We start from the raw sequence: 24,889 nt of genomic DNA on the forward strand, positions 1-24,889 counted from the left end.
CACTCTTGCCAGCTTAGGATACGTAAGTCAGCCGTAGTTCTTCGTGGAAGCGCCGCCGCCCAAATTTCTGTTGCGGCTCTGCACGTCCTGAACAAATGGTTTTGGTCTTCCGGGATACCTGCACAACAAAAACAAGTAGCGTCAGCTGCCAGTCTCCTCCTCACACGTTCTGCATTCATGAGAATTCGTTCTTGTTTCACTAGCCACAAGAAAAAAACATATTTTTCCCGGCAGTCGCAACTTCCATATTCTGCCACATTCTCTGTCTGGCTGGGTCGCTATTAGCTTGGCGATCATGTCGTATGCTGATTTCACCGAGAATTGACCTTTTGCGTCAAGCCCCCACCCCAGCTTGTCATCCACACCTTCATCCGCAAGCATGAAACCTGCTAGCTGTTCCAACGCGTCCCGCGGCAGCAATTGTTCCAACCTCTCCCACTTCTAACCTCGATGGCCATCCCAGTAATCTTCGACATTTGAGTAAAGCTCTGGGAGGCTGAGGGGGCTGCGCAGTTGGTCATACAGAGGCTTCACCGATAACCACTTGTCCATCCAAAACCTCGTGGATTTCCCATTATGGACCACTTTGGTAAGTCCTTCTTCCAGGTAAGGCCACACTTCGTTGATTCCCTTCCACACTGCTGATGTCTTTCTCCTTCGCCCACTGGATACCTGCAATTCTCCAAAGGTGTTGTATTTCGCTACCAGTGTACGCGCCCACAAGCTCTGGGCTTCGAATTTCAACCTCCACCCAAGTTTGATCATGTAGGCCAGGTTCAGTTCATGGAGCTTTCGTAGTCCAAGGCCCCCCATTTGCTTGGGTGTTGTAACCACTTCCCAATTAGTCAAACTTATCTTATTACCACCTGTAGCCGACGTGCCCCAGATAAATTTTCTGGTGCGTTTTTCCATCTCCAAGCACAGGCTCTTAGGTAAGCACATTGTCTGCATTGTGTAAGCCGGGATGGCATTCAGCACTGACTTTGCTAGCACTACTCTCCCTGCCGTGGTGAGTGTTTTGGCTCTCCATCCTTCTAACCGGGAGGAAATCCTGTCCAACAGACCTGAAAAGGTGTTACATGTAATACGACCATGAAGAGATGGGACACCTAAATACCTCCCGGGGTCGTTTGTGGCCTCAATACCAATCCGGGTAGCAATCGCTGTTGCTAGCGTGTCATCCGTATTACGAGAGAAATAGATGCGTGATTTGTCGAGGCTGATCTTTTGCCCTGACTCTTTACAAAAATTCTCCAGGCACTTCTGTATCACTTCCACTTGGTCGAGGGATGCCTCCGAAAAAAGAACCATGTCATCTGCAAAACAAAAATGAGACAAAATTGGACCCTTACTAGCAAAATTGATACCTTTCCATTTCTTACTCTCGACTTCCTTGGCAATGGCCTGGCTAAGACGTTCCATGCATAGGACAAAGATAGCGGGAGACATGGCATCCCCTTGACGGATACCCCTGCCCGGGCTGAAAGAGGCGGTCACGTCAACATTCCAAGCTATAGACAGCTTAGATGTTCTGATGCAATTCATAATGATCCTCGTCCAGCATTCGTTAAAGCCCGCATGCACCAGAGTATCCTGTATAAAATCCCAAGATAAGCGGTCATAGGCCTTCTCTAGGTCAAGCTTGATCACCATGTGACCGACGGTGCCCCTCTTTTCCCGCATTGAATGCATCACCTCTTGATAGATGATAATATTGTCTGTAATCTGTCGGCCTGGAACAAAAGAACTTTGATACGGGCCAACCAGGGTAGGCAGAACGTGCTTTAGCCTGTTCGTGATTGTCTTCATTATGATCTTGTAGCTCACGTTGCAGAGGCTAATAGGCCTGAACTGTTTAATATTCTCCGGGCTCGCGACTTTTGGAATTAAAACAATGAGCGTGTCATTAAGCCCTTCGGGGAGGCTTCCAGATGCGATCGCTTTCTGGACCATTTGGAATAAGCTATCTCCTGTTATCTCCCATGTATGTTGATAAAAAGCAGCGGGAAAGCCGTCTGGTCCCGGGGCTTTATACGGTTTCATGCTTTCCAGAGCTCGATGGACTTCCTCCTTCGTGATAGGACCGTTAAACTTGCGCCAATCCAAACTAGTCAATCTGGGAAAATTTGCCTCAAGATCCGGACTGGGCCGCCTAGTCTCTTCATTAGCAAAAAGCTGGTAGTAATAGTCGTGTACATGAGTTTTCAAAATGGTCTCGTCTGTAATCTAGTTGCCATTTTTATCTTGCAATCTCGTCACATTGTTCCTTGATTTACGAATTGTTGTCGCCGCGTGGTAATAAGCAGTATTTCTATCTCCTGAAGCAATCCATTCTTCCCTGGACTTTTGATACCAAAAAAGTTCTTCCTGGTGAAGAATTTCTTCAAGATCTGCCCTCAATTTCCTCTCTAACTTAGCCAACCCTCTGTGGAAGGATATTGCCAGCCTACTTTGGATACCTCCTAGCCTGGCTAGCAAGATCTTCTTCCTGATAAAAATATTCCCGAAATGTGCTTTATTCCAGTCCGCCAGCTTCCCAGCTACGTTTGACACGTTGTTCGGGATCTCACGGGTTGTCATCCAATCTCGCCGGACCACATTAAGGAAATCTGGGGGCGTGGGCCAAGCTGCTTGATACATGAAACAAGGTGGACTTGATCTCCTCCTATTCTTTTCGGTATGAATCAGAACAGGAGCGTGATCAGAAGCTATTCTAGGAAGGTGGGATACGCTTGCATCTGGAAAGCTAGTACGCCACTCCGTATTGCATAGGGCTCGATCTAGGCGGGCCCCTTTGAAGTCGTTTTCTGAGCCATCCTTTACCCAGGTGAGACTTGGCCCGGAGAAGCCCAGGTCTATAAGTCCTTCCTCTTGGATCCAGTTCACAAAGTCCGAGCTTCTTTGCATAGAGAACGAACTGTAGTTTCTTGTTTCCTCCCTTTGTACGACTGAGTTAAAATCTCCGGCCACCAACCAAGGGCCGGAGATGGCCCTCTTAGATTGCCTGAGATCGTTCCACCGGAGGCGTCGGAGATGATGTGTCGGGCTTCCATACACCGGGAGAAAAACCAAGGACCCTGTCCCGGTTTCTCCACCTGCAAGAGGATAAATTGGGGGTGAGTATAGATAACATTTACTTTCACTGGGTCTTTCCAAAAGACCCAGATACCTCCGCTGAAGCCGATTGCTTCCACACGGACCCAGTCAGAAAACCCGAGCTTATTACAAATTTTGTTAGCCTGGGTCCCTGACACTTTAGGTTCAAAGAGCCCTAAAATGTTCGGCTTATGGACCTTTAAGAGGTTACTGAGGGCGCGGTGGAATGACTTCCCACTCGCCCCTTGGCAATTCCAAAGTAAACTAATCATTAAAAACGAACAAAAAAGAGAGAGCGCAAGAACACAAAACACAAAACAAAAGCTCCTGGACCGCAAAAGAGCCGCTCTCACTGGGCATCTGTGCCCCCTTCTCCCTCGTGCTGCGACACACTCCTGTCTAGTGCCATGACTACGTCGCCCTCCTCATCTAGGTGACCCGGCGGATCATTGTGGTGCTCGTTGGTGGCTTGCCAAACCGGCGAAGGGAGGTCATCCGCCCTATCACCATGGACCACCCGCGTCGAACTGATAACCAATCCACCTTGCGCGCCTCTAATGACCACATATTTGTCCTCCTCCGCTGCGCGCCTGAGACTAGAACCACCGCCCCTTCGAGCTCTAATTGCTTGCTCTCCCCCCTTGCTCCCTGTTCCATTCCCCACACATGGCTCGTTTAGTATTTGACGCTCAGATGCTCTCACATTCGGCCTTCTTGTGTTATTCCCCATTGACCCTGCCCCCTGCGCTGATTCATTGTTCTGTTCAGTATGCTCCGCAGCTCCTCCTTGTTCAGGCTCTCTATTTGGCTCACCCTCTTCCTGACCTCCACCATCTTCCTCTTGATTATTTAAAGGGGCAAAACGTGATGCCTGGATTCCATTTGGTCTCCGCGCGTTTCCTCCCACTCTTCGTTCTCCTGCTGCTCCCATATTGCTTACTTGATGTTTAGGTCTAGCCCTCTGCTTACGTCCCGGGGCTATCATCCAAATGCCAAAAGGTTCGGAACCAATAATGGTTCCCTGGTTCCCATGCCCAGCCTTCTCCACCGCGGTGGCCTGCCCTTGTGCGTTCCCCTCTGGCAAGTTTTCCTCTGTCGTCTTTTCTATAACCTTCGATGGGCAGTTATCGGTTGCATGGCCGTAGATGCCGCAAGAAAAACAGATCATGTGAATGCCTTCGTAAGCGACTGACCGCACCTTGTCGTTATATTTGAATTTTGAAATGAGTGGCTTGGTAATATCCACCTCCACGCATATACGCGCAAACATCCCTCTCGAAACCAGACTTGTTGCCTGATCTACTCGGATCGTTCTGCCCACCTTGTTCCCTAGTTTCCTAAGGAAAATATAGTTGTAATACTCCGCCGGTATGCATGGGATCCGTGCCCACACCAACACTTTTTCTGTGGTATCTGAGTAAGGATCGAAATCAGGGACCCAAGGCTTCACTAGCAAGTAGTGATCCAAAACCATCCAAGGCCCCTCAAACATAGCAAATTCAAGATCCTCCACTGATCCAAAACGAACTAAAAAATAATCATTGTCAATAGCAATTAGATCCAAGCTACCTTTTAGTTTCCACATGGAGGTTAGCCTCCTCAGCAGATATGCGTATCCCACTTTCCTACCCATTACCTTGATGATGAGAGCCTTCCGCCAGGGTGCCCGAATTGCTGCCACCTCCGCTTTCGTCAGCCTGATCGTAGGGCATAAAGGATCATCATCTTCATCATCCGAGATCTCATCAGCATCCTCTTCCGATCCTCCCTCCAGTGTGTCTCCTCCCTCGGCGTTCTGGCCTGTCACACTATCTGCGTAGGATCTGCGATGTGTTGCGATCATCTCCGTTGATGCACGCTGGCTGGCTGGTGCTTCTGACGCCCTCTCTTCCGACTCATGCACCAGCGAGCCCCCACGATCGTCCGCCATTTCTCCGAGGGGTGTCTCGTTCACCATTTCCACGTCCGCATGCAGTGCATGATCCCCCACCGCAACCATCCCCAGGTGTGCCCTCCCTTCGTCGCTGCGTTTCGGCTTCTTGGTGCTTCTCTCCAGAAGATCGGATTCCTCCGTCGACCGTTGGCTTGGGAGTGTTTCGCTCATCGTTTCAATCCTCTTCCACTCTTTCCCTTTTCATTGTGAAATTTTAAATGGAACAAAATATCTTCTTCTTTTTTTTTTTTTAATTTGAAATTTATATGTTAAAAATGTAATTTTATATAAGTTGAATAATTTAATTAAAAAAATCGACATCTAAATGCAAGACAATTAATATACAATTACTAAAATGCAAAGTATTATAAATTTACAAATTAATCTAGAATTTCATGGTACATAGTGTTAGTTGTTGATGTAGATCAGAACTTGTACTTGAGTCATTCGTAAATGATATTTTAAGATTATCGAGATAGAACTGGCTATTTGGATTGTTGACGCGAATACATTTCTTTGATTTGATTTTTGAAAATACTTATTTATTTAGGAGGTTGTAACATTTTGAGTAGATGTTAAATATTTATTCTCTGCAATAAAAAAAATATTATATACATATATTTAATATCAAGTATTATGCAACTTTATATTCCAACATAAATTAATTTAATACTAACCGTCAATCAACATATTTAAAGAATTCGATAGCAATCTTTGATATAATATGTATTTACATATCTATACTGTATATTTACATATAAAATATAAAATATTATATATTATAGTCGTGAGAAGGCATGGTTGATTCTAGAAACCATACCTCCTCTATCTCTCATCTTTCTGCATTTCTACTTGCAAGCAACATAGATTTGTTGGAGATGTGGTATTTGGAGCTCTATCGTGCAAGGAATTGATACTATATTTCTGCGATTTTGAACACCGATCGTTGCTCATATATGTACGTTCAAGGAGAAATTTGTGCGATTCTAGCTATTTCAACATAGCTTCGCTGTTGAGTTTGATCATTAACTCCATTTCTACGAATTCCTAAGGTTTGTTGAAATTCATCTCTATGCTTCCATGAAATGACCCTTAGAGAAGAAACCGGGATTGGGGTAGAAGAAGAGAGAATTAGGGTTGAGAGGGGAAGAAGAAGATAAATTGAAAACTACTAACAATCTAAAGAGTATAAATACTCCACTATTCCTTCTACTTAGCCGGCTCCTTAACGGAAAGCCAGCTGGAACAACAGAATTCAAAAAGAGATTAAACGACGTCGTCAGATGGCGTCTTCAAGCACTTCCAACCGCTGCCCCATACGACTTCGTTGGACGCTTTATTAAACAACGCCATATGACATCTGTGACTTCCATCCTTCAGTTCCCTTCTTCACTTCCAGTTTCTTCACCTTGGGGAATCGTTACACCTCCATTTCAATACTAAATGTCCTGTATTTCTTCTGAAGGCAAGATCAAACCCATGCATGTCAGATCACAGTACATATCTGGGTGTTTGAAAGGTACAGACACATACAGAGGAAAGTGTGGAAGATCTAGGAAAAGGTAAGTGTGATTAGGACTTTTGATTTTATTGTTCAACTGATTTCAATACAAATTTCGCATGAATGATGTAAACAAAATATGAAAGGTGCGTTACGGATGCAAGATTTTAGGCATGCTTGTTTGCATCTATTTGCTTTATTCATGTTTTGTGCTTAATTGGCTATATTTGTCAAAAAAAAAAAATGATTTTGAAAAAGATGTAGTGAACTATAGATTACAAATTAGAGATTTCATAGAGTTGTAAAATTACAATTCGACTACAATAAATAGTAGTCTTAAAAAAAAAAACAACAATAAATAATAAATATGGTATGTAGAGATATATGTTCAAGCTTTCTTTTTCTGTACCTTCTTGACCTAACCTGAAAATTACACAGTTTAAGCTTAGAAAGCTAAAACCTGTATTAACTTTCCCAAGTAACATAGCAAGTTATAAAGCAAGCTATTCTGCACTACACAAATCATTTCTGGTGAAAATTTTATCTGGTCTCTGTCATACACATAGTACTTTTAAAATACTATTACTCACAATGAACTTACCACAAAAAAAGAAAAAAAAAATACAAACACCACAGATATAATAGTAGATGACAGTAATATAAATGCAGGTCTAAAAGAATCAAACTGAAAAAGATAATATTACAATGTGAGTATCCCACTGAAAAAAAAAAAAAAAAAAACAAAGGTCAATAAACATAAAACTAAGTTTGCAACAGCTATGCAGACTACCTCTACCTGTAATTGTTAAAAAAATTCAATAAAAAATAGAAAACTGAAAATACTTAAAAAAAATATTGAATATTTGACAAATTAGCATACCTTTCAACCATTGAAGCTGCTGACAATTAACCCCAGCCCTTGTGATTGCAAAATATCAGAAAACTGCAATGAATGAGACCAAAAAAATCACAAAACTAAAGATAAAAACAGTAAAAAAAAGATTTTACATTGCAAGTTGACAATGATTTACATAGACATTAGTTAATACAAATACACCCAAAAAAATTAAATAACCAACTGGTTTACTGTCACAGGCACAGGTTTTTCGTTATGCGTAAGTTGAAACCTGTTGGCAGAACATGTAAAATGGTAAAACTGGTTGAATAATTTATCTACTTTATTTTTTTCTTTGAGTACTATATCATCTACTGTATTTAAATGCATACCTTGTGTCATGGAAGAGACACTCATAACACTATCATTTCACTTCCTCTTGTGTCATGGAAGAGACACTCATAACACTATCATTTCACTTCCTCTTTTATCTCAGATTTCATATGTATGCCCTCAACAATCTTCATTCGTAGAGATTGTTTCCAAAGACTTATTCCATATGCAAGAACGTATAAAGGTGAACATGACAATATGCAATTTGTATATGAATTGTAAACAATCACTACAATCCCTGTTATATGGAGTGTTAGTGGTGTATTGGAATTGATATAAACTGAGTTGTTTATATAACTTGTAAGGAAGAGTTGTATAGATATGGTCATTAATGCTAATTCTTCGGATACCAAAGAGACTCGACAGCTAATTACTGCAAATGTTTCGGATACCTATGTTTCTATGTTGAAATATGAAAGGTCGCAATTAATTAATATCGTATGCAGATCATGTTCAATTATCTTCTAACCAGCCAAATACTCTAAAATGCGTATCAACCTTTCGTTTCCTATCTTTAAATACATAACTGCTGTATATATTCTTCAACACTAAAAACGACCGTGTTTTGTTTGGGCGGGATTTTTGGCTCTATTGTGAATCCCTAGGCTTGTGGCTTTTTTTATATAGTAAGATGTGTTTTCTGTTCAAGCCATTGTATCAAATTAACCATGCTTTATATTTTGTTATGAATATTTTTATCACGTACATTTTGAAGTGTTTTGATATCTCGTGCCAATGTTCAAGATTTATGACTCCGTCTTGTTTGTAAGTTTTGTTTTATAAATTTTTATTAATAAATAATTTATTGTTTATTATGATAACAATGTGATTGTGTATAAGTTTATTTATTTTAAATTGTTTATTCATTTTTATAAACTACAATGGGTAACACTTGATGTGAGTTTATTTGTGCATGTTTCTCTTGTTAATTTGAATCTTCTTTGGAGCTTTAGTTCATTAGATTATTACTTTCAATGCATATTTCATTGCTTTCTCATGGAGATATGGTTTAATGCGTGTTTTGAATGTTTTTACGATGTTTGTCAGTGTTTTGAAACCATTGTAGATCAATTGCAAAAGCAAGGAAAGTTCTAAGACAAGTTTGGAAGCCAAAATGGACTAAAGAGTGCTGATATAGAGGATTCGATGTGTCCAAAATTTCCAGTAACAATGGTTGTTCGAGATTTGAAGACTCGACGCGTCGAGAAATTCCAAAACGCGGCGTGAAGATTGGCGGCATAGACTTGACACGTCGAAAGTTCGTGATCTGCATTTAGAAAGCTGCGGGGAAATTTCTTAATCCATTCATATTGAGCTTCAACCCATCTTCCTCAACCCTAGGACTTCAAGTTGCATTTTTGGAGACAAAATAGAGTGAGAGACACCAAGAGCTACAAGTTACCTTGGAAGAAGGAGGAAAAGCTAGGAAGATTCGGGAGAATCTCTTTCCCTTTTCTTTTACTTTATTTGTTTCTTGTAAACTCTCTTATATTATTGCTATGAATGTTATTCTAGCAATGAGTGGCTAAAACATCTTAGGGATTTTTTGGTGAAAGTGTTTATGAACCTATGTGCCTAGTTCTTAAATTCATTGATATATTTACATTTGGGTTTTATGACTTGTGTTGCAATTGTGTTCTATTTGGTTGATGCTAGTAATTAAAGGCCTAAATTACTTGTTTCATTGCTATCTTCATGTCTTAATAGGAGTTAGGGCATATTTTAGAGCACCTACAAATTGCACATTGAGAGATAGCATATTAGGTAATATAAGGATTTATCTTGAATGCTTGTTCTTGAATTGTTGAGTGTTTATATCATGGAAATTAATATTCACTCAGTGTTATTTTAGGTTGGAGTTATGGGAGTAATTCATTCCCTTGTATGCATTCTCACACTTGTTTGAACTCAAACTAAATGTTGCACCTTAGATTGACACTATGTAATTAAGCACTTGGATCCCAGAAATCCCACTCTTACTATATTGTTTTCATCAACATGCTACCTTGTTCTCTTTTAATTAGTTCTTCGTTTACAATCAATCAATCACCCTTTTCGATAGGATTAGTTTCTCGTGAATAGATTAGTAGCTAGTGTTTGATACGCCCCGCCTCCCTGTGGATCGATAACCCGATACTCCAGATATTTTGTTTTTCAAAATATGCTGCAATCAATACTTGTGTGAGATCGTCTCACGGGTCTCAATCCGTGAGATGGGTCAGATCTTTGATTAATGGGTCAGGTCTTTGACCTCAATAATCAAATATTCGACCCGTCTCACGGATTGAGACCCGTGAGACGGTCTACACAAGTTTTTTGTCAACTACAATTGTTTATTTATGAAGGTACCGATGCAATCATTGTTTATTTTGCATTTAGGAACAAATAAATTTTTAAAAAATCATGATTATTGATGTTTATGTAAAATTGTGAAAACTTGTGGATCTCATTTTAAGTTATTTGACATTAATATTATTTTTTCCTATGTAATTAATTTTTAGTTTGAAAATATATGTTAACTTCACGTATGATCTCTTTCGTTGCTATGACCTGGACTATAACATGGGGTCATTGTTGCACTCGACACTCGGATCCTAATGCTAATTTCCAATAAACAATAATTGACACCAAGAGGAAGAAACTTAATTACAATTCAATAGAAATGCAAAATTCAATTGATCTATTAATCAATAAGTGAAACAATGCAAGGCGTACAATTAATTTGTTCTACAATCTCTTTTTGTCTGTTTTTTTTTTAATAATTAAACATGAGATGATGAAGCAATTAATTGTTGATGTGTTACTTGGGTCTGAGTTCAATCCCCTCAACAATGAGCCCTCCTTTTAGATGCTCACCCTTCACCTCTCTAAAGCTCATTTGAACCTCCTTCTCACTTCCATCATTGTAAAATTCGCCCAATTCTATCTCCAACCATCCATCATCTCGCTCACGAATCGTACATTCTTCTTGTTCATAAAGCCTTGACGACCTTAAAGTCTCAACCCGATTTAACATGAAAAGTCGTTCCATTACTTGTTTGTTGCAAGAATTTTGACGCAAATAAATGATTCTATCTGATTGGTGATTTCCAATTTTGATTGAAATTTCGGATGGTAAAGTGTCCAGGCCAAATGCACGGCCTGCCAACTTGAAGATAAAATAGGCCCCATAGGTTGTATTAGGAGACAACATTCGAGTGTTCATGTTTCCCTTTATTTCCAACCAAGAGACCATTATAAGCTCAACAATTTCTGGGAACCTGTTAAGAAAACAGAAGATGGGTAATAAAAGTTATCTCAAGTGTGTGGTAAAAGTCTAAAAGATGTTGGTAATTATAAAATTTTTGTTTTTCTTTTGTTTTCTCAAGGTGGCGAGTGCGACCAAAAATTTATACCAATTAATATTAATAACTTAAATATAGAGTTAATCAACAATTTAGTCTCTCAATTATTCTTCCAAAAGGAGAACCCCAACCCTAAGGGCCCCCCACACCCCGGCCCGGCAGAGCATTTGGGAGGATGTAAATCATGGTGACTCAACTGAACATGAACCACAGAGGCTAGACCGGTGCTCACTGCACACAAGGAGCCCCCCTCACACTGCCGCTGGTGAGACTCGATCCCTGGTCATTCTTCCAAAGTTTCACCTCTATGACCAGTTGAGCTACCCATGCGGGCTAGTCTCTCAATTATTGCGAACTGTAAATGTAGTCCCTCAATTGCTTATTCATCGATTTGGTCACCGAAAATAATTATTTTTAGTCAATTTAGTCCTTCCGGCTGTCGATTTGGACCCCGAAAATAATTATTTTTAGTCGATTTAGTCCCTCCAGCCATCGACGGAAGACGGCCTGAGGGACTAAACCGACTAAAAATAATTGTTACCGGGGACCAAATCGATGAATAAGCAATTGATCTGAGGAACTACATTGACAATTCGCTAATAATTGAGGGACCAAATCGTTCATTAACCCTTAAATATATAACCAACAATTAATTACTCAATAATAATAACTTATTATAGTATCTTAGCCTAATAAGAATTCATTATATAGAGGAGGAATTAATATAATGTGCCTTTCACAAATTTGCTATAAATAATTAATAGCCTTTAATTTATGAGAAAAGCTCGTAACCGTTATCTAAATGTGTTCGTTTTGGGTGAATATGGTCTTAACTAGCAAAGAATTATATTGTGGTTCTAGCTTACCTATAAAATACCACGAGAATGTAAACCAGCTTAAGTTATTCATAGTTGTAGACTTAAACCACAGATATAACCAGAAACTGGTTCCCTTCTGGAGAAGGCGACCAGAACCGCCTTTCCGGAGAGAGGCGACCAAGCGACCAGAAATGGTCGCTGGAGAAGGCGATTGGCGCGGGTCGCCGGCAGCCAATCTTTGGTCGGAAACGATGCCGCAACCCTAGTGACCTGCTATCACATGTCAGTAACCGATTTTTGGGCTTCATTGCACCAAAATAAAATGTTAATGAGTTTAATTGTAACTTTAAAAAAATTAGTCACCTAATTGATTTTTTAGGTAAAGTTCTATGATCTATTTGACCCTTTTCCAATTATATAATAACATAAATAAACATGAATTGACTATCTTATATAAGTAAAAACTAAATTTTTTCTCAGTAAAATTTGAAAACTTAAGAATGGAATTTACCTAGAACCCAAGAGGGGCTTCCAACACCAGTAGAGGGCATTTGTAGCAAAGGCAATTGAAAGCTCTCTGGCGCTCAAGGTGAGACACTTTTTACTGCTTTCTCTATCAATGCAAAATGTCTGCATATATATATAACCACATAAATACAGAAAACATTTGTGGCCACAATTAATCAAATAATAAAACATATATACATACCTTGTGGCCCCCATCTATGAGAAGAGGGCTGAGAAGCTTGACAAACAACTCTTTCTTGGACTGAAACATTATGGGAGAAACCAATCTGCATATGATGTCTCGATAATCCGACGGCAAGAATGTCTCCCATAGCAGCTCCGATTCAGCGGCGGCGCGTATAGCAGCGGAGAGCAACGACGATCGGCAAGCGAGGCTGGGCGGGACGTGAGAAAGGATTTGAACCACACAATCTTCGGGTAAGAGATCCAGAGATGCTTCGTTAATGGACGCCATGGTAGTCATGGATACTTAGCTTCTTAGGCGTTGGTTTACTTGCCACGGACTATATACAAGGTTTGGCAAGAAAGATGACAACATGGATAGGACATATGAGGACATTAGAATGTAACCCGCAAGTTATTTACATTTTGACCACCTAAATAACTATAATAACCTATTCTCTCTCATTCCTATTATCATATATATATTTGTCATGTTCCACGGGATACGTAGACATTGTAAAGATTATATGTAATTTATTAAAGCGAGAGTAAATGTCAATTTTGGTCTTGTGATGATAGGGGTTCTGTTAATTGCAGTCCACCACTTTTTAAAATGTTAATTTAGAACTTGATTATGCAATTTTTATCAATTTTGGTTAATCCGGCTATGTCAAATCACGCCAATAAATTTTAATAGTTAAAATAATAGGGGTATTTTAGACTTTTTGCATCTCTTTTCTTTCTTTGATCCCCTGCAACTTCACCATAGAAGGTCACCGGTAATGGTGAAGGCGTGGTAGAGACGGCACGGCTTGAAGGAGGAAGTAGCAACGGTCGGAGCTAGCGTTGCCCGAAGAAGGGGAAACGACGGGTAGCAAGCCAGGAACCCAGCCCACCTTCGTCGTTTCACCTTTCGCCGAGCTAACGTTTGTTGCCGTCCTCACCGCGACGCCTATGCCTCAGATTCCCCTCGTTGCAATACCAAACACCATAGCCTGTTGTCGTTGATATTAACTACAACACCGTGACTCTTTCGTTGTCGAATGGAGCTTGAGGAGCAGCAACAACCCGTCGCCGGTGTTACCCGAAGGAGGGAATGGAGCAGCAACGTCGTCGGGGAATCCAGTTTCGCCTCTGCTGCATCTCCTCACTGCAACGCCAACAACCACCGCCAACTGCCCTCAGCCGCAATGCCATGAATCGGAAAAAACAACGCCGACCAAAGCTTAAGGAGCAACAGCACTCCAGTGCCAACTCCACCGTCCAAAGCTTAAGAGAAAATAGACGCTGAATCCAACTCTACCATTACCGGCGACCTTCTCCAGCGAATTTGCAGGGGAGAAAGAAAAGAGATAAAAAAAGACTAAAATACCCTCATTATTTTAACTATTAAAAATTTTCAGCGGAATTTGGCCTGCAATTTAGTCGGAGTGATCAAAATTGATAAAAATTGCATAGCCAATGTACTAAATTAACACTTTTGAAAGTCGTGGACTGCAATTAACAGGACCCCTAAAGTGATATATTTCTAATTTTTTTTCCTTGGAAAATACTATATGTACTCCAATTCTCTACTCCCAACTTGTACTCCACACTTAAAATATTGATGTATATACTTTTACAGCTTACAGGGCATTCACATGAAGAAAATAACCTATCAAAGCCCGCCACACCAGAGAGTAAATTTGAGGGACTAAGATTTGAGAGTACATGAAGTAAAACCTTTTTTCTTATTATAAATGTCATCAAGTAGTTACTTGTGGTGTGCAACAATGACATGTTTGTGATGTGACATTTTGACATATTAAAGAGTGATTGTTTGTGAATGATAATGTACGTAGCGTGAAACATATTAGATATGTGAATAGCTAGCTTTTTAATTAGCTGCACAATTTTCCTGCAAAAAAATAAAAAATAAAAAATTAGCTGCACAATTTATGAAGCTATTTTTTTTTATATCTTTTAAACACAATTTATGAAGCTATTGTTGTTTTGATTTTGCAATTGTATAAATTGATTTATACTTTTGCTTGGAGTTTTTTTTTTTTTTTTTTAATTTTTTTTATATTGCAGTTGATGCCCGTTCTCTAATTGTAGTTTATGTCAGTTCTCCAGTTGCTATTAATGACAATTCTAGATTTCTAAGTAGATGGTGGTAAGGTGTGCTAAATAAATTTAGTTATACTCTACTCTACTAAGAAATAAGATATTCAACAATTACGCATATCATTTGTACATGTCAAATATTAAACTCTAAGTGTAATAATGAACTTATAATATACAAATAATGAACATTCAATTAATTTTATATTATTTTGTATATGTTCAAATAATGAACCTTAAGTATAATAATAATGAATATTCAATCTATTTCATATTATTTTATACATGTCCAAATAATGAACTTTAAGTATACAAATATTGAACGTTCTGCACATAGCAACATTTTTATTGGTTAATGGTCGGCAGTAATGCCCAACCATCATTTATAATTAGTTGAAATATACTATTGTATTGAACCATGATCCACATTGTTGTGTGGACCACGATTCACTATATAACCATTGTTATTATATACGGCCAACACGGGTCACATTACAATATGCTTTGTAACATATATATATATATATATATATATATATATATATATATATATATAATTCTTTTAATTATATTAATAAACTAGTTTTACACGCGCATTGCGCGAATGAGTTAATGCTCAATGTTTATAATTAAATAAATATTTGAAAGTATATCAATTCAAGATTATATATGAGAAGTTCATACATAAGTAATTCAATGTCGAATTTGTTTATTTAAATATGCAACTCGTAGTATATGAATACAATGTAATATAGGAGATTCATTATAATTAGTACTAAGTTTTTTTTTTTTTTAAATAGTAACCAAGTATTTTTTTTTTTTGCAAAATGTTCTAATATATTTAATGAATGCACATATATACAAGATCAATGAATAAATCAACAGTATCAGTCCTTTAGGTGTACTGGTTTACTCGTAAAAATTTACTGTAAAGCTATTTCGACTCCTTGAATAACAAGAGTAAGTTCCGCTGGCTCACTGCTTGCCCATCCACGGATGTGCAAGCTTAATTTTTAAATTGGAGCCTTAAGACTCCTTTTATATGAGCCTCAAGGCTCCCATGTCACTTTTCCCACCGATGTGGGAAAAATGGCAAAACTAAGGGGAGTCGAACGTTCAGCTCCCATATGTTTTTTTTTTAAAAAAAAATTATTTCTTTTATTAAATATTATTATTAACAGAAAAAATAATATTTAATTGAAAAGTTAACTGATAATCATATAATTAAGGATAAATTAAGAAATCTCAAGAAAAAATTAATATTTGATTAATTTGAGCCATTTATTTAATTAAAAAATTGACCATATCATTTTTTTCTACCCATTATAAGTCTAACTCTCTTTAGCTCTTATTAGTATATATAGTAGATATTCTAACATTAATCCTCGGTTACGTTGTAACATAGAAATGGTAGTGTTGGATATTTATCATTATGGTGTTTGGTAAACAGGACACTTATGTATATTGTACCATACAAAAACTATTTTAGTTCAGTAGTGTAAACCAAACTTTAGGCCCAACTTAGGCATGTATCATACAAAGGAGTAGGAATCGCAAATTATGCTGTGCAACCATGTGCACCATGTATGGTGTACACGGTTACAAAAATGACATCGTTTTGACTAAAAACGCGCCTTCTATTTAAAAAAAAATCAGGTTTGATTTCCGGCAATAGCATTTTTTGTGCATAATTTGAATTATATATCCACAAATTCATAATTATATATCCACAAATTTATAACTATATATGCACAGTGAATAAATAATACAAAATCCAGAATGAATAAACTAAATATCCACAATAAATGAACTAAATATCCAGAATGAATGGACTAAATATTCACAATGAATTAACTAAATATCCATAAATTCATAACTATATATCCACAAATTCATAATTATATATCCACAATAATTCATAACTATATATCCACACTAAGGTTGTTGAGGGGAATCGAAACTGATTTTTTTTTTTTAAATGGGACGTACTTTTTTAGTCAAAACAACATCGTTTTGCAACCGTGTGCCTCTGGCACAGCATAACTATTGAGTAGGAATTAGGAATTAGGTGATGGCCAGAAGCGAAAGTTGAAGCCTAATTCGTGCACTAGGGATATAAATGGGTAGTTGTATAGGATTTAATTATACCTTGCGTTATTCGGTGCTTTTAGGCGCAAATTATGCTCTGCAACAATTTAATGGATTAATAGCATTCAATTAAAGTAATTAAGGATTTTCCTTTCATATCACTTAATTTAATGTAGTAATGATGAAGATTAGATTAACAGAAGTAACGTAACACAAGGTCTGTACAATAGAGATATAGAAGTAAGTGGAAGAGTCCTAGTAGACTACACCAAGCAGTCCTAACACTCCCCCTCAAGCTTAAGGTGGACCAGCTGCAACATTAAGCTTGCCACGTAGAAACCGAAACAGGGTAGACGGAAGCGCCTTAGTGAAAATATCAGCTAGCTGATCCTTCGTGGAGATGAAATGCACCTGAATCTCTTTTTTGGAAACTTTATCACGAACAAAGTGGTAGTCAATCTCCACATGCTTTGTTCGCGCATGAAACACCGGGTTAGCGCAAAGATAGGTGGCGCCCAAGTTATCACACCACAGCTTGGGCGGAGACACCGGAGACAAACCAATCTCCCTCAGCAAAGACACAAGCCAGGTTACTTCTGCAGACACATCCGCTAAGGCCTTGTACTCAGCCTCTGTTGACGAGCGAGCCACTGTACGTTGCTTGCGACAAGACCAAGAAACGAGATTGCCACCTAGGTAGACAGCAAATCCACTCGTTGACTTGCGATCAGTCGGATTACCAGCCCAATCCGAGTCCGAGAATGCATGAATATCAGTGGAAACAGAACGCCTGACAAGTAGACCCAAGTCACTAGTGCCCTTGACATACCGTATAACCGTAACACCCGCTTTAGCATCCCCCAATGCGCCATGGTGGGAGTATGCATGTGCTGACAAAGCCGGTTTACCGCATATGACAAGTCCAGCCGAGTAACTGTAAGATACTGAAGTGCCCCGGCCAGACTGCGGATTGAGTAGGATCATCAAAAGGAGCCGAAGCAGAGTCATCACTCACCGCAAGAGACACCGGAGTAGCAACGGGCTTACAGTCAATCATACCGGCGCGCTTCAAAATGTCACCCATATATCGCCGCTGAGAGAGCAATAATCCATCGGATAGAGAGACAGTCTCAATCCCAAGAAATAATGATGGAGACCCCATATCACGAATCTTAATTAAACTCTGCCGCCAACTGAGCCACAAGCCCTGTCACGCGAGCCGAATCTGACCCCATGACCAGAATGTCGGCCACATACACAAGAAAGTAAAGCTGCACACCACCACGAGAATAATAAAACAAGGAAACATCAGTCTTAGAAGGAACAAAACCAATGGAGACCAGAAAAGTATGCAGTCGTGTGAACCAAGCACGGGGAGCCTGCTTCAGCCCGTACAGAGATCGCTGAAGAAGACAGACGTGACCAGGAGATGCCTTGTCCTCATACCCTGGCGGCTGCCGCATGTACATAGTCTCAGCAAGGGTGCCATTCAGGAATAAATTATGGACATCCAACTGACGAATGACCCAACCCCGGGACACGGCGAGCGAGAGAAGGAGACGAACAGTCGTGGGCTTGACAACAGGACTGAATTTCGTGGGTTTCGCAGCCAGAGACGATATCAAGAGAGATAGAATGGCCTGGTCTTGCCGGCGCCATATCTGTTGAACGAGAAGAGAGGGGACGACCCCACCGGCACTGTCTGCCGTCGAAGTCACAGGCGTCACCGCCGTCAGACAAGGCAGGGATCCATCAACGTATCCAAGTAACCCCTGACCATTCAAGAACGGAATCATCTGCGTTCGCCAGAATAAATAATTCCGGGACGTAAGCTTCAACGAAACAAAGTGGTGCGCAGAGGATAAATTTGAATGGGATGAAACGGGAGTAGGAACAGGCTCAGTAACAGTCCGTTCTGTAGAATCACGAACAGAACCATCATCATTGAGACCTGCCATGGAGAGAACCTGGACAAAACTGATACCAGATGAGGATTAGATTAACAGAAGTAACGTAACACAAGGTCTGTACAATAGAGATATAGAAGTAAGTGGAAGAGTCCTAGTAGACTACAACAAGCCGTCTTAACAGTAATGACCTTCAAATGTAATGTTAAGCAATTTATCAAGCACATATCTTAATTCTTAAATCTTAACATATTGGTGGAGTTAAACGGTGCCACTAAAGACACTGTTACTCTACAATAGTGAAACGACATCGTTTGCCTGAAAGTGAATTAAGGCTAAGACAGGCCCAAATGTTTCTAGCGCAGTAACCAGCTGTCGCCTTATCGTCTCTCTCTCAGCTCCACTACCTTCATCAATGGCGATAACCCATACGTTCAAGCCTCAAGTCCTAACCTCCTTCACTCCCTTACCAAAACCCATCAATGTCTCACACTACTTGGGCGTCACTCTTCCAACAACCCGAACCCTTCGTGGCCCATTGCGTAGCCTATCAAGAAGATTGTTCCTTCCTTCAGTTTCGGGCCTCTGGGATGCAATAACGGGCGGTAACTCTGCCCGCGAAGCGGTGATGGCCATTCGCCGTGGAATGCTTCTCTTCAGACAGGTAAGAATGTTGGCATTTCTTCCGCTATTACTTAGTTTTTCCAAGGCAGATTGTTTATAGGAGTAATCGACTCCCGTTGTGTTTATTGAAGGGTGATGTGCTGGGGTCTTTGGTGGAGTTTGACAAGGCAATTGAGCTCGATCCTCGCCAGAAAGAATGTGAGATTCTTTATTGAGCTCCATGTTTGAAAAATTAGCTATTTTTGTCTGTATAATTTTCAGTAGGGGTCGGGTTAAAGTGAGTTTGGGTTCTCTGAGAGGATTAATTTGATATATTATAAGCACCAGATGCATAATGATTGAATGAAAAATTGATTATCAAAGTATACCATTACGGGGAGTTTGGTTGGAAGAAAGGAATTAGGGGGAAATGAACGAGAAATAGAATTATTGGAATTGAGAAGGAAATAAGTGGTATAAAGACTAAAATACCCTTGTGTAATAATAATAGTAATAACAACCAAGGGTAGTAATGTCATTTCATATGTTTTTTCCTTTCTCAAATTCATTGAATTGCAATTAATTCAACAAATGGAGGGAATTGCAATTCCCTCCAACCAAACAATGTAATTGAGGCATCCACTGAATTGCAATTCAACTACAGCTAAATTACTGTGAACCAAACGCCCTGTTAGAGTTGGTTTGAAGGAGCCTTTGTCCCAATGGATGTGGATTTGCACTGGTGTATATATACAATTCCCTTTTAGGAGTTTGAATTGTATAGCATTGTTGAATTTGAATGATCCAAATGCCTGGCGGGTGGAGAATAACTACCACCTGCCAGTTAGGCGGAAGCAGAGATGAAGAATCAAGGAATGAGAAAATATATATTTTACGACCTTACTAACAAAATTTCTGGTGGTTATAGCATATAACTCGTTTTATGCACTTACTTGAGCCACCATTAGCTTACTGAACCAATCACTTTATGTTAACCATATATTATTATGGAACATGAACTTGTTACTTGTAATTTTTAGTTGAAAACTATGAATATGTTGATCTTTGATTTGGTGAATGCCAGAATACAGACGGGACTTCAATTTTTAGTAATGTAGATTTTTTTATTTTTTTTTTGGGTAATCAGATCTTTGGCAAAGGGGTTTGTCACTATATTATCTTGATAGGTAATGGAAATTTTCAATATTTCTTAATTCACTATTTGGTGGCATAAAATAAAGTGTAAACACTACGAAGTTAAAATTGATTTTATTTGTTTATAGGTTTGAGGAAGGTGCAGAGCAATTCCGGATAGATGTTGCCAAGAACCCTAATGACACGGAGGAGTCAATATGGTGCTTTCTCTGTGAGGCTCAGTTGTATGGAGTTGATGAAGCTAGAAGAAAATTTCTTGTGGTAAATAATTAGCAACCAGGCACAACATTAACCATTTAATTACCAGATAAATGGGTGGTCAAATTGCTTGGATATTCTTACTTTTAACACGTTTTGTTATAGTGGAACTCGATCTAGTTTTCTGGCATGATAATGACAATAAAAATATTCAGCTTCTTAATGGCCCAGTTTAGAGCAATATAGTTGTGACTTCCCGATTTCTCTTTTAAATACTATTTGTATGTCACTTCTGTGAGGTCGTTCTTCTGATCTATGGTGACACAAAATGAAGGATAGATATTAACGCTTACATGACAACTCATTTCGAATGCAGGTCGGTAGAGATCCAAGACCTGTTATGAGAGAAGCTTATGACATGTTTAAGGATGGTGGTGACCCAGAAAAGGTGCCGATTTCTCTCTTGAATGACTTTCTAACATTAATAAATTATCTACTTATTACAATTAACGTATTATGTACCTTCTGTTAATAAATTATGTACATGTTACAATTAACATATTATGTACCTTTAGTTTATTTACAGGCACATAATATGTTAATGGCGGGTACATAATTTGAATCTCGTTTTGGACCTGGATCCACAATGCAATGTGGACCCTGGGCGATGGTATAATTTGCCTCTAAATAGCATACGAGAAGATGATGTTCTTACCAAGTTCAAACTATTATAATGGGAACTCATAACAGCATCATGTTTTCATATTAAACAAAAATGAAGGAGATATGTTTCTGTATAGGAAATATGTATATGGATATTATTCTGTAGTCCGTTTTTACGTAGTTTATCCTCACAACATTGTATTTATGCGTAGCTTGTTGCGGCATTTTCCAGTGGGCAGCCAAACGAGTACTTCTATGCTTCTCTCTATGCCGGGCTATATTATGAATCTCAGGTTTCATTCCCAACTCAAACCAATCTATATATGATTTCAACTACTCAGGTTGCTTGAAATATTAACTATGGTGTTGCACATATAATAAATGTGCAATCTAATTATCAGCTTAGACTTTTAGTTGAGATGAAGCACATGCTTCAATTTGGTATCAGAGCCCTGCCAAAGGTCATGGGTTATATAATAAATGTACAATCCAACTCTCAGCTTAGGCTTTTAGTTGAGATGGAGCACATGCTTCAATTTATGGTATATATCCCGAATAATTTTGAGTATGCGTCAATATTTGTGAGATGCTTCAATGTTGCTTCTGTGAGAACATGGACTTGACTAGAACAGATCAATCTCCCCCGGGCATGATGATTTATTTGGCATTTTCTTCTTGCAGAAGGACTCAGAAAGATCGAAACTTCATCTGATTGCTTCATGTCAATCGCTTTATGGATCAAGGTCTGACGGGCGCTACTTGAATGCATAGTTATACTTTGTATGTATATATGATACAAGCATGAAGAAAGTCTAATAACTGGTTTTATATATTCTCAGGTCTGACGATTACATGGTTTCTCTTGCCAAGGTTCATTGCCAATGTCGGAATTGGAACTTTACTTGACCGAAATATTCACCAAATCGCTGTAAGAATATATGGTTTCAGACCTCCTCATTCCTAGAACTAGTTATTGGTATATAGATTACAACAATCATATTTCATTTACTACATATTTTGTTGAGTGTGGAGTACATGTTGGGAAATGATCAAGTCTAACAGCAATGTAAGTAACCTAACTGCACTAACTTTTCTTGTGTAGCCACATTTTACTCTTTGTTTAATTCATTTAATATTTGGCCATTTTATTAGTCTAAATACGGGTTTAAAGGTGCCTCCTACAGTTAGGGCTCTGCTCAGGACACATCGTGGTCTGACCAAAAAATATTTGGCCATTTTGTATAAGAAAAAATTGTCAAATAAACTATTGATTTTATTGTTTTTGCGTAATTGAGCTATTGAACCCAGTGTTATCAAGGCGTCGCCTAGGCGTCCGGTTCGGTCAAGACCGAACCCCTAATGTGCTCGCCTTGCCTAAGTGCAGAATACAACCCAAAACTCCACAAAACATACATGGGCATAACCTACACACTAAGGCGAGTTGACCGGTGTAATTTCTAGCCGGAAAAGTCGCCGGAATCTGCCTCACGCGCCGGAGTGTGGTGTCGGAGTAGCGGCACAGCGGCGCGTGGAGGCTCTGATGGCGGCACGGTTCAAGCTCCGGCGTCGTCCTCCTTTCCGAGCAAAGCCACTACCTCACTCTGGCATGTTATCAATATATACTAGACTTCTCACCACTCTAGGAAAAACTATTCATCTTCTCAAGACAACTTGAAGTAAATAGGGTTGTAAAAAGGCTGCTCAAGACAAGATATTTTCAATATACAATAATACTAGACTTCTCAAGTACGCCTAGAAAGTCCACTTTGATAACCTTGATTGAACCTAAATCGAATGCAATTTGATTATTAAATAAACAAAATATATACAATTCGATTTTTTTTTTCAATTTCTTCAAGTACAATTATTTGATTTGATAATATTTTAATCTTTCCTTTCAACTAACACGATAGAGGAAAGGGAAATTCTTAGTATATAACGTGTAAGCAATAGTTATATCATCGACAAAGGTATCATTCATCATGACATTAAGAAATCAAAGCCCCCTTAAAGTGAATTCTGCTAAGGCATGAATGACATAGAATTCTTGGCACGTGAAAGCTTGTGCTAATCCAAGTTTAATAAGTTGTAACCCAGGTGGTGCTATTTTTTGCAAGGCAAATTCTCCGGTGAGACCGTCTTATGGGTTTCAATTTTCAATTTGTGAAACAGATCGGGTCAGGAGTATTTAAGTCTTATGGTATATGGGCTTAATAATATTATTTCTTGCAAATTGTTTATTATGTACAGTTTTATTATAAAGTGTTACATTTATGCTATAAAGTATATTATATTATATATAAGAATGAAAGTATATTATATATGCAATTCTATTATGTAATAACACTTTATTTGTTGCAAATTATCTATTATAATGTTCAAATAAAGTACTGCATTTATATTATAAAGTATTATATATAAGGCTTAAAATATTACAGAGGGAGTATTATTTTTTTAGAAGCAAAAGGACCACCTAAATAATAACGGGGCGTTTGGTTGAAAGAAATGAATTTAGGTGATTCAGGAATTGTAATTCAGTGGGAAAAAAAAATAAAGTGAGAATAAAGTAGGAATTCAAATTACAGTGTTTAGTATGCAAGTGGGAATAAAGTAGGAATTCAAATTATAGTGTTTGGTGTGAATGAATAAGGCAATGAATGGAAAGGGAATAAGTGATACAATGACTGAAATGTCCCTATGTAATAATAATAATAATAATAATAATAATAATAATAATAATAATAATAATAATAATAATAATAATATCTTACCATATGAATACTTCATAAAATACATAATATCTCGTAGATACTTTGACCCAGGGACGGAGCCAGGAATTAATAGAGACAAATTCAGAAATTTTTTTTCAGTAAAGGCGAAACATTAGAATAAAAGAGATGTTTACCTAAGAAATATAAGTGTAAATATTATTGGATATGTGTGAAAAATAAAACACATCGAAACTTTATAAAAATATTCATAACAAAATATGAAACATAATTAATTTGAATATATATGTATGTGTGTATTAAATATTTAAAAAACTATTAAAATGTGACTATGTTTAAGCCATTGGAAAGGAGCCAAAAAAATAGTAAAACTATATTAGTAACCAAAAGGTTCAAACCCCTAACCTTCAATATAACCAAACAAATGCTCTACCAACTAATCTAACTCATTTTTTATTAACAATTAACAGTTTTTATATACTAATACTCAAACATTTACTATATATACATATATACATTCAAATATTATATATGGGTGGGGGTGGGGGTGGGGGTGGGATAAGGGGGGCAGCTGACTCCCCTGCCCCTTTCGCTCCGTCCATGCTTTGACCGTTAATATATAGGTATGAAATCAGTTAATTTGATTAATCGGTACTTCAACTTTCGTTTAACTAAATTAAGTAAAACTTTAAATATTTCAATCATTAACTGAAACAAAATATGTTATTTTTTACTTTAACTGAATAAGTATTTTTCTTTGGCTAAATTAATTCAATTGAAATTTACAGATTAGTATCTTAAAAGAGAACAGGGTATTAACAAACATGCAGTGT

At 38.3% G+C, this 24,889-nt stretch overlaps 4 protein-coding genes across 4 annotated transcripts; 1 reads left to right on the top strand and 3 right to left on the bottom strand.

Annotated features, from left to right (window-relative positions):
* Positions 1 to 2,226: 2,226 nt before the first annotated feature.
* LOC109181278 lies at positions 2,227 to 5,200 on the bottom strand. Its single transcript, XM_019331030.1, has 3 exons — positions 3,450 to 5,200; positions 3,170 to 3,360; positions 2,227 to 3,095 (listed from the first exon to the last, which is right to left on the bottom strand). The coding sequence occupies exons 1-3, from the start codon at positions 5,198 to 5,200 to the stop codon at positions 2,227 to 2,229; spliced, it is 2,811 nt and encodes a 936-aa protein (XP_019186575.1).
* Positions 5,201 to 10,362: 5,162 nt separating this feature from the next.
* LOC109181041 (F-box protein PP2-B15-like) lies at positions 10,363 to 13,064 on the bottom strand. The gene is made up of 3 exons (XM_019330794.1): positions 12,630 to 13,064; positions 12,432 to 12,550; positions 10,363 to 11,018 (listed from the first exon to the last, which is right to left on the bottom strand). Exons 1-3 carry the CDS (start codon positions 12,909 to 12,911, stop codon positions 10,559 to 10,561), a joined length of 861 nt encoding a protein of 286 aa, XP_019186339.1. The 5' UTR covers positions 12,912 to 13,064; the 3' UTR covers positions 10,363 to 10,558.
* A 4,034-nt stretch (positions 13,065 to 17,098) lies between these two features.
* Positions 17,099 to 17,963, bottom strand: LOC109181279 (uncharacterized mitochondrial protein AtMg00810-like). Its single transcript, XM_019331031.1, has 2 exons — positions 17,817 to 17,963; positions 17,099 to 17,764 (listed from the first exon to the last, which is right to left on the bottom strand). The coding sequence occupies exons 1-2, from the start codon at positions 17,961 to 17,963 to the stop codon at positions 17,099 to 17,101; spliced, it is 813 nt and encodes a 270-aa protein (XP_019186576.1).
* Positions 17,964 to 19,037: 1,074 nt separating this feature from the next.
* On the top strand, positions 19,038 to 22,583 carry LOC109181043. Its single transcript, XM_019330799.1, has 8 exons — positions 19,038 to 19,372; positions 19,464 to 19,530; positions 20,459 to 20,498; positions 20,595 to 20,727; positions 21,041 to 21,112; positions 21,540 to 21,620; positions 22,009 to 22,070; positions 22,167 to 22,583. The coding sequence occupies exons 1-8, from the start codon at positions 19,124 to 19,126 to the stop codon at positions 22,231 to 22,233; spliced, it is 771 nt and encodes a 256-aa protein (XP_019186344.1). The 5' UTR covers positions 19,038 to 19,123; the 3' UTR covers positions 22,234 to 22,583.
* Positions 22,584 to 24,889: the final 2,306 nt, after the last annotated feature.

This window comes from Ipomoea nil, unplaced genomic scaffold, assembly GCF_001879475.1.
Source record: "Ipomoea nil cultivar Tokyo-kokei standard unplaced genomic scaffold, Asagao_1.1 scaffold1043, whole genome shotgun sequence".
Lineage (NCBI taxonomy): Eukaryota > Viridiplantae > Streptophyta > Magnoliopsida > Solanales > Convolvulaceae > Ipomoea > Ipomoea nil.